At 34.0% G+C, this 18,466-nt stretch overlaps 5 protein-coding genes across 6 annotated transcripts in view; 2 read left to right on the forward strand and 3 right to left on the reverse strand.

Moving 5' to 3' along the window:
• Positions 1-1,385: 1,385 nt before the first annotated feature.
• LOC111433217 (signal recognition particle 54 kDa protein, chloroplastic) lies at positions 1,386-7,303 on the reverse strand. The gene is made up of 15 exons (XM_023070187.1): positions 7,052-7,303; positions 6,580-6,712; positions 5,959-6,026; positions 5,778-5,879; positions 5,029-5,181; positions 4,827-4,904; positions 3,858-3,983; positions 3,638-3,740; positions 3,437-3,537; positions 3,123-3,260; positions 2,910-3,053; positions 2,644-2,719; positions 2,038-2,123; positions 1,788-1,913; positions 1,386-1,656 (listed from the first exon to the last, which is right to left on the reverse strand). Exons 1-15 carry the CDS (start codon positions 7,229-7,231, stop codon positions 1,552-1,554), a joined length of 1,719 nt encoding a protein of 572 aa, XP_022925955.1. The 5' UTR covers positions 7,232-7,303; the 3' UTR covers positions 1,386-1,551.
• Positions 7,304-7,383: 80 nt separating this feature from the next.
• LOC111433216 (putative pentatricopeptide repeat-containing protein At3g11460, mitochondrial) lies at positions 7,384-9,328 on the forward strand. Its single transcript, XM_023070186.1, has one exon. The coding sequence runs from the start codon at positions 7,469-7,471 to the stop codon at positions 9,308-9,310; it is 1,842 nt and encodes a 613-aa protein (XP_022925954.1). The 5' UTR covers positions 7,384-7,468; the 3' UTR covers positions 9,311-9,328.
• Positions 9,329-9,934: 606 nt separating this feature from the next.
• Positions 9,935-11,219, reverse strand: LOC111432957 (probable small nuclear ribonucleoprotein G). The gene is made up of 4 exons (XM_023069782.1): positions 11,070-11,219; positions 10,951-10,973; positions 10,311-10,432; positions 9,935-10,207 (listed from the first exon to the last, which is right to left on the reverse strand). Exons 1-4 carry the CDS (start codon positions 11,102-11,104, stop codon positions 10,145-10,147), a joined length of 243 nt encoding a protein of 80 aa, XP_022925550.1. The 5' UTR covers positions 11,105-11,219; the 3' UTR covers positions 9,935-10,144.
• A 2,393-nt stretch (positions 11,220-13,612) lies between these two features.
• Positions 13,613-14,519, forward strand: LOC111433233 (auxin-induced protein 15A). Its single transcript, XM_023070211.1, has one exon. The coding sequence runs from the start codon at positions 13,721-13,723 to the stop codon at positions 14,114-14,116; it is 396 nt and encodes a 131-aa protein (XP_022925979.1). The 5' UTR covers positions 13,613-13,720; the 3' UTR covers positions 14,117-14,519.
• Positions 14,520-16,232: 1,713 nt separating this feature from the next.
• LOC111433302 (protein ORANGE-LIKE, chloroplastic-like) overlaps positions 16,233-18,466 on the reverse strand; it is a 4,857-nt gene continuing 2,623 nt past the window's right edge. Inside the window, exons 5-9 of one of the 2 annotated variants that reach the window (XM_023070312.1) lie at positions 17,711-17,787; positions 17,490-17,617; positions 16,966-17,105; positions 16,383-16,496; positions 16,233-16,312 (exon numbers count right to left, since the gene is read on the reverse strand). In XM_023070312.1, coding sequence (XP_022926080.1) covers positions 16,419-16,496; positions 16,966-17,105; positions 17,490-17,617; positions 17,711-17,787 — 423 coding nt within the window. In that variant the 3' untranslated portion in view covers positions 16,233-16,312; positions 16,383-16,418. Of the gene's footprint in view, positions 16,313-16,338; positions 16,497-16,965; positions 17,106-17,489; positions 17,618-17,710; positions 17,788-18,466 lie in introns of those variants that run through there. The other variant, XM_023070311.1, reaches the window with a different exon arrangement.

The raw sequence follows: 18,466 nt of genomic DNA on the forward strand, positions 1-18,466 counted from the left end.
CTCATTGACAATTGCTCTTGAGATGAAACCTCATGTCTATCTAATAAGTACGTCATTGAAGAAAATGATATGATCACATCAAAATGGAAATGAGAAATTAAAAGTTTAAATCTAAAATATGGTTGTTAAGGCCATCAATCGTCCTATCATTACAATGGTATGATATTATCCACTTTGAGTAAAAGTTTTTCCGACTTTTCGTTTGGTTTCATCGAAAATACCGTATACTAATAGAGATGGTTGTTCTCATTTACATACCTATAATCTTCTCCTCATCTAATCAATATAGACTTTGACTATATTCAAGAGGTCGTAACTGGTCGTAGATATAGAAGTTAACAAAGGAGAGAACTTGGGAAGAACCATTAATATGAATAAGTTGGTCAAAGAGTATAAACAACGACAATCCAATGTCATAATGGAAGTGGTAAACATCTGGCAAAGAATTTTGTTTTTTTTGATGCCAGAAGGATACAGATATTTTTATGTCGGAATGACTTTGAATTATGGAGTGTTTGATACTTGAAAAGGAAGAGATCCTTAGTAGTTCCATTGCTTTGAATCATAATGCAAGCAACATACACTCTGGTTCAAATTTTAGACCATGTTGTTTCCACAAACCCCCCCCCCCCCCCAAATCATCTATGGAAAATTAAATCATAACTTAGCTCTCCGGATTGCATAGATCTAAAAAGTTGTAACGTAAAAACGTTAAAATTTATTGACAATAAGCTTACATGATATACTTAATGAATTCGTGAAAATTTAGAGGAACAAAAGTTTTGAGAAAAATTCCTAATTCCTCTCCATTTCTAAATGAATTTGTATGGGATTTTTAGATGATTGTATGAGAAAGAATTAATCATTTAGGAGACTTCTTGAAGGTGAGGGAAGGATTTTCTAGTTATGGGTTTAAGGTTTTTAGGGTTCATGGGAAATAGTTCCCCTTAGCTCAAGCACCTAAAGCTCAAACTTAGAACCTAGGAGTGTTCAAAAATTCCGAACACTAACCAACAAGGCTTCCACTTGGGGGCTAAGTAGCCTCTTGCTATGATACATTGATTTGAATCCACAGATGTTCGTTGTTATGCACTAGTTACCTTCCGGCTCTTGCAAACAACAGCTTTTCAATGTTCCAACCACAATTTTGGATGATATAAACTTGTCCTTCATGATTGACTTTCTAGTTCTCTTTCTAAACAAAATAAGGGTCAAAGGGGGGCATCAAATCAAGTTTTTGGTCATTACATTCTAATGTCTTGACTTCTTAACCTGACAGCTTCTTAAGAGAGTATTTCTGGAGTGAAAAGCTTTCCAAATACGTTGGTTTCTGTGATTAATTTGATAGCCCAAATCCTAAAGTCTAAACTAACAAACTTATAATATTATACAAGCAAGAAAAAAAGATTTTTATTGCCTAGCGCAGGAACATTGTCTGTAGTAAAATTACAGAACAAGAAAATTTGAATACCTAATGCGATGGTAAATAAAGACATCCGAGCAAAGAAGCATTAACCTGTTTTTGTTATGCATCTCTTGATAAGAATTTGCTTAGTTTCCACTCCCAAAACCACGAGGACTTGGCCTTGTTCCTGAGTTTAAAAGTTGCTTCATTGATTCGGATCTTCGCTTCCTTCGTGCAGTACCCGGAGGGGCCTGATGAAAACACAACCAAATATCATCACATATCCAAACAAGGACTGAATAATAGATTAACAGATGTTCATGTTTTTTTCAAGCTCTAACCAAAATATATCAAGAATAGAAGGGTAGGAAAAACAGGGAACCTTTTGTTCGGCTTTAAGAGCTTCTTCAAGATTGTTCAATGCTGGAATGGATCCACCTTCCATCACACCCATCAAATTCTTCATACGAACACGCATTTGGAAGAGTTGAGCCACAAGCTGGCTCACCTAGTGTTTTATAAAAATTGTCTTTGTCAGTGGATTCCCACATTATGTGAGGTGGTGGCGGAGGGGGAGTTCTCATGTGAAGATGATAAAAAAAAGATTGCATTAGAAAAAGAACTTAACATACCTGCTGCTCTGTTTTCCCCGAATCTTGAGCAATTCTTTTCCTCCTTGCAGGTGATTCTGCCAACAATTCTGGCTTCTCCCTTTCCTCTGTCATTAAACAAGTGAAAAATTGTCAGATAGAAAAGGTTCAGTGAGTAGAGATCAATAAAGCAGAAGGAACAATATTTGATCAGAATAATTGAGGAAAACTTTTCATCTAGCAAAAACCTAATCCAATCAATTAAGGTCCTAGATAACCATAACCATTTGATTTTTGAGAATTGTGCTGGCTTTCTTACAACTTCTTAACCATGGTTTCCATCCTTCATAACTAAACATTTTAATTCTTAGCCAAATGATAAAAACAAAAACTATTTTTTTAGTTTCAAAATTTGGCTCGATTTTTTAGAACACTCTAAAAAAGTAGCCGACAAAATAAAGAAACTAACAGACGAAAGTAGTGTTTATAATCTTAATTTTCAAAAATTAAATGATTATCAAACCAGATCTAGACTAATCCACACCTTCTAATAATAAAGATGCAAACAGATGCTTAAAATGCATGTGATCCATGATTTATCATGAAATCCTAACTCATGGAAGAAAGCAGCAGGAGAGGAGAAAATACCAGGAGTCATTGCTTCAATCATTGATTCCATTATTTTCAAACTTTTTTCTGCTTCTCGAATCTGGGCTGGAGTGACCTATGTGAAATAACCAGAGTATTGGTAAAGCAGACAAATCCATGAAATTGTATGCCCCGAAACATGGAAACAGTACGGTGATACAAATTGAATTATTAGTAAATTGAAACATAAGCACCTAATAGATGTGTATCTTATTAGTGGTACAAAGAAACTATGATGTAGAAGTTCAGAACGCTTGCATTCCCACCTTTCCCATACCAGGGATCATTCCAAGGACACGAGTCATGGATCCCATTCGAGCAACTGCACGAGTTTGCTTCAGAAAATCATTGAAGTCAAATTTTGCACTCATTATCTTCTTTTGCAGATCTTCTGCATCCTCCTGGCGCATCTATATACACAATTTGAGTTAAAAACTATAGACTTCTCCGAAAGTGAAACAAAATTAATTACAACCTACCACTTCTTGTGCCTTCTCCACGAAAGAGAGTACATCTCCCATTCCTAAGATTCTTCCTGCCATACGGTCGGGATAAAATGGTTCAAGGTCCTCCATACGTTCTCCACGGCCAACAAGCTTGATTGGCTTTCCTGATACCTGTAAAAAAGATTAATTGACAAACAGAATATATTGCTAAGTTTATCCAGTGCTACTGTGAATTTGAGGATACTGAAAACGGAGTACGTAACAAGAACCGAGCTAAAAGAAAAAATATTCCAGTAAATTAATTCTTGAACAAGTGAATGTACATTAGTTTAGTGAAATGGACATACCTCTTTGACACTTAAAGCTGCTCCACCTCTTGAATCTCCATCTAGCTTTGTCAGAATAGCACCTGTGATCCCTATCTCTATATTGAATGTTGTGACCAAGGCTGCAAAACAATATTAGATGGCAATAGGCTCAATTGTCCTCAGTTCATTAGAAAAACGGTTTTAATACTTGTGGTCTTCCAAGGTTGCTGAATGAAGTACCTGCAGCTTCTTGACCAGTCATGGCATCCACAACAAGGAGCACTTCAGTTGGATTGATTGCTCGTTTCACTTCTTTTAATTCATCCATCATGGCCTTGTCTATCTGTTCAATTTTTAAATGAATAGAATTTTTATAATAAATGATTGGTAGACTGTCTTCAATGAGTACTATATTATTATGGACCATCCACGTATTCTTTGCACGAAAAATAATGAGAACCTGAAGCCTTCCTGCAGTATCCACGATTACTACATCTACTTTATTTTTTCGAGCCTCTTGTAGACCTTGTTTTGCAATGTCTGAAGGCTTAACCTCAGTGCCTGCTGTATAAACAGGCACCCCCACCTGTAATTCATATGAGAAAGCGAGGTTAAAATAATTACTAATATTTCTATCTAGATAAGTTCATAACTATTAATTAGGTATGTACATCACGATCCATTTAAATAATTTATTTACAAATTAATTTTGAGTGACAAGAACCATCATCCTGCTTAATTCCAACTATGATCATCCAGCCAAATATGCTCAAAATAAAAACAACTAAATGAGACATATAGAACAAGCTCCAATTCTAGGCACCATTCACAATCTGATTCAAGTATTCAAATCATCTCCAATTTCCCTTTTGAGCTAAACTTTAAAGCCCATTTTACTTCACTATATTCTATAACTGAACATTTTTCCGGAAGTATTAGTAGCATGCTTTAGGAAACGATCAAGTAGATTGACACTCATAGCAAATCATCTAACTAACAATTCTTAACTCCTGAATTTAAACTACAACTCTGAACAAAATTTCTGAACAAGTTATCACCTTAACGCCAAATGTTAAAGGATAAATATCAACAAGAACAATCAGGGAACATGCCGTCCCTCTTCTTATGTTAAATACTCCGTACACTGTTTGTTGATCCAATCTAAAATTCACTATTATAATTCGGATAAGATCATTTAAGTTCTCACTATCTTCACTAGAAACCTTTACATTTTATTCTATGTGCAGACATGTCATGTATTCATATTCCTGCTGAGTGTCAACCTAATAAGGTCTAAAACAAATTAACTAAATATCTTTCTTCGCTACCTGTGGTCAGCCTCATTAGTCATATCGTATAAAAATAACACAATGGTTTACTACTCGGTAGTCAATAAGCGAATGATAATGATGAGAATGAAATTTCATACCTGTTCTCCCAAGATAACTAACTGGTCAATAGCAGCAGGTCTATACACATCTCCAGCCACCAGCATGCAACTTTTCCCCTGTGGTCAACATCGTTAAAAAAAAGTTAAAAAAAGACTTCGATTAAAAAAGATGACAGAAGGAAAAACAGAGAGTAACCAGCATAATACACACACAAAGGACGACGAAAACATATAAACTCACCTGTTTCTTAAGATAATTGGCCAATTTTGCACAAACGGTTGTCTTTCCAACTCCTTGTAGACCAGCCAACAGTATGACAGTAGGGCCAGACTTTGAAAAAACAAGTTCAGAGACTTCTCCACCCATCAATTTCACAAGCTCATCATGTACAATCTATAAGAGATAAGAGCTGAATATTAGGCAATTAAATTACATTAATAAACTGAAAAAAAATTTTCAACTTTCCAGAATCTCAAATGTAACCAAGGATTCACCTACAAGCAATAAAAATGTTACATAAAAAAAATATAAAACCATGCTCAATAAGAATTATACGCACCAGCAATGTAACTTCTACGCTTAAGTTAACCACCAATAGTTGAAAATTTATGATAATGTTGTCAACTTTTTCTTGATACGCATACTAATGTAAACTACCATAGATGATCTCTGACCTTGAACTAATATAGACCAAGATACCCTAGGATACAAATGCGAAAAATGCTTCCAATCTATAATAGTTTCGATTTCGGCACTTGCTTCTCCCAAGGAGACATCATCAAATCCAGGACAAAAGCAACATATAAAGAAAATAGAACATGGTTTTCATTTGATAGCATTCGCATACGACAGGAGACCTACTAATACAAGTTGTACAAGTACAACTTGAAGGGACAGCTAATTTCTGAAAAATAACCAAGTCCACATGTACATTGTAGCAGGAGGATAATGCGAGATTACAAAGGTAAAACTCACGGTGACTTATATACCTTAACCAATTGTTGATCAGGTTTCACTCCTCGAATCACTCCAACACCAACAGCTTGGTCACTGACAGCTTGCACAAACCTTCGTACAACAGGAAGGCTTACCTACATTAACCAAGCATGACCCAAAAACCCTTATTTTATATCTAAGCACTTATATTCAAACTATATAGCATTTACTTACATCAGCCTCCAGAAGAGCTCTCCTAATATCTCGCATTGGCTCCACAATATTTTCCTTTGACAAAACCTCTAGAGGAAGATAATATTCCATCAACCAAATGAATTGTCTAAGTATCAGCTGTTATCAGATTACATTTAACGGGAAAAAAAATTAACAGCTGAATAAATTAGTTCCTCTGAATTAGATCTTGTTTAATGTAGCCTAAAAATAAAAAATGTGTTTGTGTGCACGTATATATCATTTGGCTGAATCCCTATCTTAAGTCCATTTTTCTTCGTTAAACAAACTAACAAGATGTATAGTAGGTTTCACATTAGAAGGAAAAATTCTCCTTCCCACCCCACTCCACTGCACCCCGATCCCATCAGTGGTGAAAGGACTCATAAGTAAGGTATCATTTACAAGCTCAGGTACTTCCAGTACGAGAACACTGCAGGTAATTCCATTGCCATCTGACGTATTTAGTAAGTCTTCAACATCTATTTCTTGATTGTATTCTTTTATCAACTATTACTGAAGTATTCCATATATCATCAAAGTACAGGGTAGCTATATATATATATACATATAAAGAAACTTTAATATACGGAAACCCATTGAAAGGACTAAAGATATACAGACCTTCTCCTTTGAGCTTGTTCCAAGCAGCCTCCAGACCACCTGTCAACTGGCCAAACATTTCAGCCCGTACAACCCCACGCATATCTCTCCTAGTGTTAGCAGTCTTGGCATGAAGCCAACCCCAAATCTCCCTCTGTGGAAAAGATCAAAACCAAACCTAAGGAAACTTGACAAACTCCCTGAACCTAAGAAAGTATTAATATAATGTAACATCATTTAACAGAAAACAGAGCTCCATTGATAGGAAGAAGTTTACAAAGCAATCTAGACCTTGAAATATTCACTATTTCGCTTTATCTACATTTCCAGATTAATATTTCTAACCGCATGGAGTCGCAAAGTTTAAGCGCTCCTTTTAAAACAGTTGACAACATCGCCATATACAAATTTCATCCTCAAAATCGCCATAACTTCCAGGCAACAAACGGAAATCAACGTAAATATGCAAGAAATAACTCAATCAGTGTCTTACAGCGAACAAATTCCTCGACGAGAGCGACTTCAAATTACTCGAACCAAGCCAAGAAGATGAAATACTCGAGGATTTTCTCCCACAGTTTGAACCATGGCACAAGCTTCTACTTGCACAAGGAGACTGAGAATTCGAAGCCAAATGACGAGAAGAAACAATCGAAATTTGCAATGCCTCCATTGCCAAATCCGACGATTTTCTCTCAGCTCCCCTTTCTCTTAGCTCCCCTTTCTCTGCAAAGTCTCGGTATCTTTTATCCACTCAGATATTATATCCGATTTTTCGCTTATCCTCTTCAGCTTACATATTAACCGTCCATTTTGACGACGTGGCAGAATCGACGCTCTTTATTTAAACTTCCCGTATTGAACTCCCGGACAAATGAGGAAGGAAAACTGAAATCGCAAATCAAAATCTATGACCGCTCTCTCAACGCCATGGAACACTCAGCTCAGAGAATTAGCAAAACGATGCCAATTCCTTCAAGCTCTAAGTCTCTATACCCAAATGCTTCGCCATGGCGATCACCCCAATGCCTTCACTTTCCCGTTTGCCCTCAAATCCTGCGCGGCACTCTCGCTCCCCATACTCGGCGGCCAATTTCATGGTCAAATTATCAAAGTTGGGTGTGAATCTGAACCTTTTGTGCAAACTGGTTTGATTTCTATGTACTGCAGGGGTTCATTACTCGGAAATGCCCGTAAAGTGTTTGATGAAAAGTCCCAGTCCAGAAAGCTTACCGTTTGCTACAATGCTTTGATTTCCGGCTATGTTTCGAATTCTAAAAGTTCTGACGCGGTTCTTTTGTTTCGCCAAATGAATGAAGAGGGTGTCCCAGTTAATTCAGTTACATTGCTGGGTTTGATCCCAGTGTGTGTATCTCCGATTAATTTGGAGCTTGGATTGTCTCTGCATTGCTCAACATTGAAATATGGATTGGATTCAGATGTCTCCGTTGTTAACTGTTTCATTACTATGTACATGAAATGTGGCTCGGTTAATCATGCACAGAACCTGTTTGATGAAATGCCTGAGAAGGGTTTGATTTCTTGGAACGCTATGGTTTCTGGGTACGCACAAAATGGGCTGGCAGCTAATGTTTTGGAGCTCTATCATAACATGGAGTTACATGGGATTCACCCGGATCCCTTCACTCTTGTTGGGGTTTTATCATCTTGCGCCAACCTTGGGGCTCAGAGTGTTGGCCGTGAGGTAGAGCTTAAGATCCAAGCAAGTGGATTTACCAATAATCAGTTTCTAAATAATGCTTTGATCAATATGTACGCAAGGTGTGGAAATTTAACCAAGGCACAAGCATTGTTCGATGAAATGCCCGAAAGAACATTAGTTTCATGGACAGCAATTATAGGTGGGTATGGAATGCATGGACATGGAGAAATTGCAGTGCAGCTATTCGAAGACATGATAAGGAGTGGCATTGTACCTGATGGAACTGCGTTTGTGAGTGTCTTGTCTGCCTGTAGCCATGCAGGGCTGACATCTCAGGGCATGGAATATTTCAAGATGATGGGAAGAAACTATCAATTGGAACCAGGTCCAGAGCATTATTCGTGCATGGTGGATCTTCTGGGGCGAGCAGGGCGGCTAAATGAAGCTCGGAATCTCATTGAATCCATGGCAATAGAGCCTGATGGTGCCGTCTGGGGAGCTCTTCTGGGTGCTTGTAAGATCCACCAGAATGTCAAGTTAGCAGAGTTGGCTTTTGAACGTGTGGTCGAGCTTGAACCTGCAAACATAGGATACTATGTGTTATTATCAAACATTTATAATGATACCAAGAACTCGAAAGGGGTTTTGAGGATCCGGATTATGATGAAGGAGAGGAAGCTGAAGAAGGATCCTGGGTGTAGCTATGTTGAATTGAAGGGCAGAGTTCATCCATTTGTAGTTGGGGATAGAAGCCATCCCCAGGCTGAAGAGATATATAGACTGTTGGAGGAGTTAGCGTTGGTGCATGAATTTGGAGAGGCTAAAAGAGCTGATAGAGAAGAAAGCAACAAAGATTTGTTTGCTGGGGCTGCTGGAGTTCATAGTGAAAAATTGGCTGTCGCCTTTGGACTTCTGAATACCACGGCTGGGACTGAAGTTGTGATCATAAAAAACCTTAGGATATGTGAAGATTGTCACTTGTTTTTCAAGATTGTTAGCAAAATTGTTCATCGTCAACTAACTGTTCGAGACGCTACTCGCTTCCATCATTTTAGAAATGGGAGCTGTTCTTGTAAGGATTATTGGTAAAATCATGGACTTATTTGCTTCCGGAAATTTTATTCAAGCTCAAATGGTGAAGATCATTTTTTTTCACGTTCACAATCACTTAAAGAATACGCATGCAAAACTGATTTTGAACAAACCATTTTTTTTAACAAACCATTACATTGTGAATCATAAACTTAAAGCCAAATCCATCACTAACCAATTGGAATTTGACTTCTCAGACTTTATAGCCAAATCCATCACTAACCAATTGGAATCAATTTTGACTTCTCAGACTTTATACCTTCATGTAATACTTTACGCACATCGCTAATAGATATTGTTTATTTTTACCCATTACATATTACCGTCAGCCACACGATTTTAAAACGCATCGCTAGGAAGAGATATCCACATCCTTATAAGAACTGTTTCGTTCCACTCTCCACTCTCCAACCGAGATGAGATTTCACAAAACCTTACAATGAAGTGCAGGAGACACGCAAAAAGCAAAGTTGTCTGGCAAATGATCGATCCTGGCACTATTTCATTTTGGATTCTTTACAGTAAGATCAATCTGCAGAATCTAAATTGATAAGGGATTCATTCATTGCAATGTTCATGGACATTGATGCTGAAGCAGAGAAGAACGAAAGGTTTTGTGAGAAGATCTAACAAAATGCAATGAATTTCTCCCACAATAATACAGAAATCCCATTGTTTGAACTTATAATCCGCGTGTCCAGAATGGGGTACAATAATTCCATCTAAAATCCATAACATCACAAAATTATACATACTACAGTTCCGAAGGATTTACCCGCTCAATCTATAAACAGATTCAGCAAGAATTGAACTAAATTTCAACATCCACCATCATTGCATTCTGTTTACAGGTTCAAGTGCTTCAACGGTGACCACACTATTGCCTCTGATAACCTGAAAGTGAAACCAAAAAGGGCAATCAGTTCTTGCACAATACAAGTGTTAAGCAATTCAAGTAAACATAAAAGGGTTGGAGCACAAAATAACTGTCACGCACCACCATGCCAATATCATTTTTCTCGTTGCCATTCACTTCCACGGTGTTGTCAACCACTAGATTCATAAATTGGTCAAACCCACGAAGAGTTCCAACTACCAACCGATTGGAATTGAGTTTTACTGCAAAAATGTAATTCAGAAGCAACATCAATCAGTATACACATACATTCGACATGCAAGATTTCTTCAATCTAGAGCAGATGACCATTAATTAACTAAGCAAGAATTTATGTTTCTCTCTTAAAAAAACAAAAAAAAAAAAAAAAAAGAATATAACCATAAGTACTAAATAATGAAACGCTCTAAATTCACAATCCTTCCTCCGTTGGTCTCCGAAAAAATTTGTAGATACTAAACCCTAAACCCTAGACAGGGTAGACTCAACTTATGGATCCATACATTACAACCAGACAGTTTTTTTTTTTTTTCAGTGCGCGCTAAAATACACACTAATCAGTAGCAAACGAAACCGCAAATCAAATGGCATAACTTCCAAGAAAACAAACAGAATTGACGGACTCTGGACTTCTAGAAAGAAACATGCCATTTCTCGACCAACTTTTCCAGAAATAAACTGAGCCAGAGAAAAAAATACGACAACGAATACGATAAACAATCGCGTGGGGAACAGAACTTACTCTGGAGCTTCTTGTCCATGTACCTACAAGAAGAAGTAGAAAGTGAGAACCAAATGAAAATAGTTGAACTAATCGAACCGAAATTACGATGAACAAGATAAAAATTAAAATGCACTTACTTTTTGAGATCCGGAGGCTGGCCTGCCCTACTCATGGTGTAGAGCGAACGAAAGAGACGTGGAAAGGTTTTTGCAGAACAGAACACGGAGAGATGGAAAAAAAAAAAACCCTAATTAACGATGAAGAAGGTCGCAGCAATCCTTGGGATTTTGTTCACCAGATGTCGACATATTTGGGCCGAAAACTTCGTTTGGGCCTTCTAAAATTTGGGCCTATTATGACTGCGTGACGGTCTTTTACTTTTTTTTTTTTATTATTAATTTTGTAGTATTTATATATTTTTTAAATTTTGTTATCGATAACTTTTAAAAGTAAATGAATAAAAGAATTTAAAAACTTGTTTTTTTATTTATAAAAAAAATTAAAAACACGAGATTTTAATGTTTGTTATTGAATTAAAAAATAAGCTTATAAATAATTTTACTCACGAATTTCTCTGTTTTACTATTCACTTTTTAAAATATGTTGAAATCTATTTACTTTTTAAAAAAATTATACAATTTTTTTAAAAAAATTTAGAAAAAAAAAATGAAATGAAAATCAAGAAACAAAAATAGTAATTTTGGAAAGTCCTCAACGAGCACAGTGAAAATAAAAATAAAATAAAATAAAAAACAAAAAACGTGTCAACAAAATGCTAAAAAGTAAAATAATAAATAAATAAACGATAAAAAAAAACGTGAGAGAAATATACTTTTTTACTTCTTTTTAATTAAAAATAAATAAAAAGAAACTTCTTTTTTTTTACTTTCAAGCGTTTAGTTTTACACAGAGTGCATTCAAACAAGAATGCCTGCACCAACCCACCCTAAAAAAGTATTAATATAAATAATAATAATAATAATAATAATTTCTACAAATAAATAAATAAATAAATAAAATTAATTAGGTGACCGTTCATGCTGACCACAATCATTAGCTTCCCTCTAGAAACATGGTATTTCCTGTGTAACTTCCAATAATTAATTAATTAATTAATTAATGTGGAGGGTAATTATAAAACGCAGCTTCATAAATTATTCTGGAACAGTAGGTTGGATTCTCTGAAGACAAATTATTTTATTTTCAATTTTTTAGAATTTGTTTTATTTCCATTTTTAATTTATAATTTTTTATAAATCATTTTATTTTCAAATTTTTAAATCCTCTAATAGGTAGGATCACTCTCATTTGTATATGCAATTAGATTATTCATGTGTACTCGTTCATCATAATAAAATGTTATTATTATTAAATTTTATTTTTCTTTTAAAAAATGCACCGATATTGGATGATGACTCTCACCTGTATAAGTTTTAAATATAAGACTTTTAGATAAAGAATTTCAACTTATTATAAGTTTTAAAAATGAAATTATTTGTAAATATATAAAATTAAATAATATTTTTAGGATTATTAGATGAATAAAAATGGTATTTAATCTATAAAATTTTAGTTTAAAATTGAAAAAAAAAAAGTGGGTCATTAATTTGGTAATGTGAAAGGGTCATTTTGGTAATTAAAATTTGGAAGTCAAAGGCAAAAGGGTTTTAAATGATAAGTGGTTGCCATTATTTCAAACTGAAACACCTTCCTAATTTTTTCTCTTCTGCGTGGTTGAGCATAAAGTCCAATATTTTATGCTGCCACCCTTTCAATTTCACATTTTCCATCAATACCCTTATTACTAGAATATTCCAAGGTATCAAACTATATACCAACAAAATAATTCTTCCAACGTCAGGGGTATAATCGTCATAATTCAATGAAATACCGACGTTTAACTAAATTTTTTGTCAATCTACAAGTTGTAAATACATCAAAAGTCCAAGAAATTAAATTTATATAAAAGAGAATTTAAATTATAAGTCGACTAATATTGACCCTCGAAATTAGTTGGTAGATCACTTAACATATATTTTTGAAAATATATAACAAGACAATTAAGGACGGTGGTCGGTTCTTTAAAGTACGTGAATTTAGTGTTTGTTTGGTAAAAAAACGTGCATAGAGAGAATAACTTGGAGAAATTAATGAACACAATGTTCGTAAAACAAATTAGTAGTACAATATCGATATATTTTTTTAAAATGTGGAAATATATAAGTTAGGAAAGACAAAAGCAATGAGAAAATTGTAAATTATTGTATGGAGAAAAATCAAGAATTTTGACTTTTTAATGTGATATATATTTTTCAATCGTATTAAGTCAATATGTCTTACTTAAATTTTTGTATTTATTCTCACAATTTAAATAAATAAATAATTAAAAAAATAAAAAACATATACTAAATAATTTAATATTTCATTTATAATTTAATTTTAAAATTTATAAATTTGGGGTTAAATTTGTAATTTCACCTTAAAAAACCTTATTTCGTCCAACATAATTTAATTTAAAGGCATAGAGATTGAATAATTGAGACTCGATGAGTAACCGTCAAAGTCAAAATTCCTTTTATTTTTATTATTTATTTATTTATTTATTTTTATAATAATTAAAATCCCTTTTATTCGTCTCCTTCTTCCCCGACCCGCCTGCTCCATTCTAGTATAAAATCCTTGTTCACACCCTCCATTTCTCCATGTCCATGGATCCATAGCTTCATCTTCAAAAACCCTAGCCTACTCGCCTCTGCAATTTTTCCTCATTTTCCTGCAGATCGGAAGAATGCTAGGCAAGAAAATGGTCTCCTTCAAGAAACTCGCCAAGAAAGTGAAGGTTCGGGTCGGGACGGAGGGTGAAGCATCGTACAACGAATGTTTGCTCAGAGATCAATTGGAACCACCGGAGGATCACGATTCTCAGTCGCCTTCGTCGACTCCGACTGGCTCGTTCGCGATTTACGTCGGCGATGAACGGCAGCGCTTCGTTGTGCCGACGAGCTTCTTGTCGCATCCGCTATTCAGGATGCTGCTCGATAAAGCGTACAGAGAGTTCGGATTCGAGCAGAGGAATGCGCTTATGGTTCCTTGTAGCGTCTCTGCTTTTCAAGAAATTGTGAGCGCGGTCGAATGCTGCAATGGCAGATTCGATTTCGGCGAGCTTGTTGAGGAGTTTTTGTAGAACAGACGAAATGCAGAGGAATATCCGTTCGCTAGGGTTTGTATCGTTTTATCCGTTCGCTAGGGCTTGTATCGTTTGATCCGTTCGGTAGTGAAATTCGTCGTCGATTTCTGTGGAAAGAAACCGAGGAGGATCCGATTCGATTGAATTCAGCCGATTTTTACTGTTCGATTGGGTGTAGAATGTGAATCTCCTCATCTCAAAATTCAAATTCATGCCCAATTCGATTCTCGATGTTCCATTTTTCTTGGGAAGTTGTAAAATCAGAGCCGTAATTCTGCGATGAAAGTGTCATTGTAGTTGTAGTTGTAATTAATATGTATGAATGACAGTTGTGTTTTGGTAATTAATTTGTCAAAGTTCTTAGATAGTTTTTCATGGCAGCTGGCATTAGCTACTAAGCAAAGATCACAAGGAATGAACAAGAAAGGATTATTTTTCTATTCCCATTTTTTGGCTGATTATATTACTTTTCAGCGACGCTAACACTTTTTTTAGCTCCATGCTTAATATTTTAAGAACTTTCATTTTCATCGTATTAAAAAAAAAAAAATTGTATAGGACAAAAATACTTTTATTCTACCAAAAAAATTGCAATATTTATAGATAACTTTTCGACTTAAATAGAATAATAATTCAGAATTTTTTTAAGGTAATTTGTCACACCATTCTAAGTCTCAATTTTTTTTTTTTTAATTTACCTTTGAGAAGAAATATTTTTTTTTAAGTGACGATAATGATATTTTATATTTTAATTTTAAGAAAATAATTTTTATTTTGAAAATAATAATTGAAAAAATACCAAAATTTATGCATTTTACAAACCTAAACATCGTTTTTCAAAAAATACTTTATGAAATAAGAAAATTAAATTATTTGTATTTTTTGTGTGTAAATATAGATATTCAGTATTTAGTTGATGAAATAAATAGTGAGTAAAATAGAAACATAGTTGAAGTATTTTAAGATTTAAATAGCAATAGACATAATCACATCCCAATTTAGAGGATTAGTTCATAATACAAATATTTTTTAGAAATAGAGTGAGACAAATTGAGGTGTGCTGGATGCCGGTTGCCGGTTGCCGGTTGCCGGTTGCCGGTTATGGAATTTTGTGTGTGGAGAAAAAGTCAAAGTGCAATGAACCAAGAAGCAAGTAGGAATCAAATCAATGGATGAAAAAGTGTGTAATTTTGTGAGAGTTTTATGTTTGTTTCCAAATTTCAAAGAAATCTTTTGTAATTTTGTTTCCATTATAATAATAATAATAAAAAACCCATTCATTCAAAGCTGTCTCCTTTGAATTTGAATTTATGCTACAATTTAATGAAAATTTGGATTTTTTTAAAGATTTATTTGCAATTTCATTTTAACTTAAGAAATGACAAATTTAATATTTCCCAAAAAATAAAGAAAAAAACAGATAAATGATGAACTTTGTAAAAAACAAAAAAAATTATTACCTTTGGTTCGAAATTACATATTCTGAATAAATTAAGTTTACATTTACATGTAGTTAATTTGTTTAAATAATGACGTTTTATAAAATAAATAATTGACTTAAGATATTGGTTTTTATAGTTAATTTTTTTTTATTACCCTTCTAAATTCACTATTGAAATTATATTTGCAGAAAATTCTATTTTTAAAATTACAAATAGTTGATAAAATTATAATACCCTATGTATATAGATTCTCATGTGACATTTTTTTAATTTCTTTTTTGAAATAGGCAAACATTTATTTATATGAACTTATAGAATAACATATCTTAGATATGCAATTACCATAACTTGAATCTCAATCAATTTGTTTTTGTTTATAATATATTTTAAAATTCATTTCAAAGGGAAATAACCATTTTTTAAACTACATTTCTAAAATTTCGTGTAGATTTTAAGATTAGAAAATTGATAACAAAATTGTTATAATTACATTAAATACCAAACAGTTAAGTTCTTATAATTATGAATGAAGCAATTCCCTTTAGATTTTTTTTTTCCTTTTCTATTTAATATGCTCAACGTGTGGAGCATTTTTATGAAATTATTGCAAAGATTTAATAAATTCTAATACTCTTAAATAAAGTGATATTTTATGTATTTGATAATAATAATAAAAAACAAATAAGATTATATTACGTAATGGATTTGCAAATAATTGAAAGATAAAATACATTTGGAATTTTATAATTAGAATACCATATAAACAATTCTTCATCATTTTCTTTTTAATATAGGAGAGTTTTCAAACTCATTAATTAGTTAGAGTATAGATATGAAAGAAACTTACAAGTTTAGCCTTAGTCGAATGGGTCGAATCTTGGGTCGTGCTCACTTGCCATCAACATCCCAGTACACAGACATGTTGGGCACATTACCTAAACAATCATACTAAGTCCTCAGCAAATATAACAAATTCAACCACATCATGCTAAGGCTTAGTTTCATATTATAAGTAAATTAAGATGAAACATTCTTTCCATCGTTCTAATTGTTGCATCGGATGTGTCCCACAAAAGAAATTATTCCATGAAGCCGACGTATAAACAAGGAGTGCCTCGAGTTTATATCAAATGGTTACAAGAAAACATGCCAATAATTTAAATATGTAGTACACTTATATCAAGTTGTACTAAAACAAATGACAAATGATCAAATTTGAATACAAAAAAATGAAAGAAGGCATAGGACAATAACAATAGTTTAAAAAATTATCCTGCCAAACAAGTTGGTATTCAAAAATAGAATTGTTTCTAAACACGACAGGGTAAGAGACCAATGATGCAAGATAATGGTAATTCCAAGTCCAACGACTCTTGAATTAATGAAGAATATAGAATTTTGTACCTTTCCTGCACCGGAACAATTGAGGCATCTTTGAGTTTTGGGCACCCGTAGAGGGCGGCTTGAAGAGGATGCAGACAGTGAGATGGGGTCAGCGCTTACACATACACCACTCGATGAACATCGGGCGCAGGCCAAGTAGCCTGTCCATATGATTATGAAGGGATGCTTAAAAACTATCAAAATATGAAATTCATAATCCCTAAACTTTCATTTGATTCCTAAAATTTAACAAATTTTGATAGGTTCGAGATACAAAATAGAAACTTTAGGAGTCTAGACATTTTTTTAAGTTCAAGAAGCAATTAAATACAAAATTGAGAGTATCAATTAGACACACCAAAGTTTAGGAACCAAATAACCGTAATTCTCAAAATTAGAAAATTAAACTTGTTTTTTAAATCGGGGATGTAGATCTTAAATTAAATTGAGATTGTGATTTTATCACTTCACGTGTGAGAATGGTGACATTCAATTCCACAAGTTCAAAACTAATAAATATAGAATCGCTTAAAATGAATACATACCAGTTCCATGACAATATTTGCACCTTTTTTTCTCTTGTTTGCCAACGTTGCTAGCTTCAACGAACATCAAGGCCGAAATGACACCTACAGCTCCACCAGAAAATGACGCCACAATGGGATCCACTTGACTGAAATTGAGATTTAAAAAGAGGGAAATTGAAGCAAACATTGAATTAGCTACAGAATTCACATTTAGAAAGAAGTTGCATTTCATGAAATACCTTAATTGCATAGGCAAATTCACGTTGCGGATGAAATCTTCGTACGAAGTTCCACCTAATCCCAATTTTAGCTCCAGCTGCCATGGGAGGGATTTTTTCACCAACACTTAGATGGACGGAACCATTAATAGACCAAGTACGAAATGTAGAAATTCATTGAGCATGATCGTCAAGACTTCAATAAGTTAGTTATGCTTTAATTGAAAAAAGGGGAATTCATCACTATGTTTCATAACCCATATCCTTCGTTATTTTCCTGAAAAGCAGTAAATATTAGATCTATTCCACCTAACTTGTAGTTCGCATGGTAAAGCATACAATATCTGATAACTATTCACTCTCAGATATGAAGTTCCATTAAAATTCTTTTCTATTATGCTTCATATTCTCATGAATCTAAAAGAAAGGCCATCATCGTTTGAGTTAGAGATTTCTATTATTCCCCAGCTCAATAAGTTATCCCATGAGGATAAATATTTGCTGACTCTGCTCTGTTAGAAACTCAAGCAACTAAAAGTACTAATCTCCATAGAATTCTAAAAGCATCCACAAAAATAATAATCAGAGTTCATAAATCATGCTGGTTTTTAAATTCAAGAAAAGCCTTTATGTTTTTTCTACTCAGTTTCATCTCTTCATTAAATTTTTGGGATGGAGTGGAGTGGCGGGATATGAAACTGCAGCCCACATATAAGGGTAATACACCAAACAACAAATCTACAACTACTCATAAGGGTGAAGAACGAGTCCGGGGGG

This window comes from Cucurbita moschata, unplaced genomic scaffold (genome assembly GCF_002738365.1).
Source record: "Cucurbita moschata cultivar Rifu unplaced genomic scaffold, Cmos_1.0 Cmo_Scf00041, whole genome shotgun sequence".
Lineage (NCBI taxonomy): Eukaryota > Viridiplantae > Streptophyta > Magnoliopsida > Cucurbitales > Cucurbitaceae > Cucurbita > Cucurbita moschata.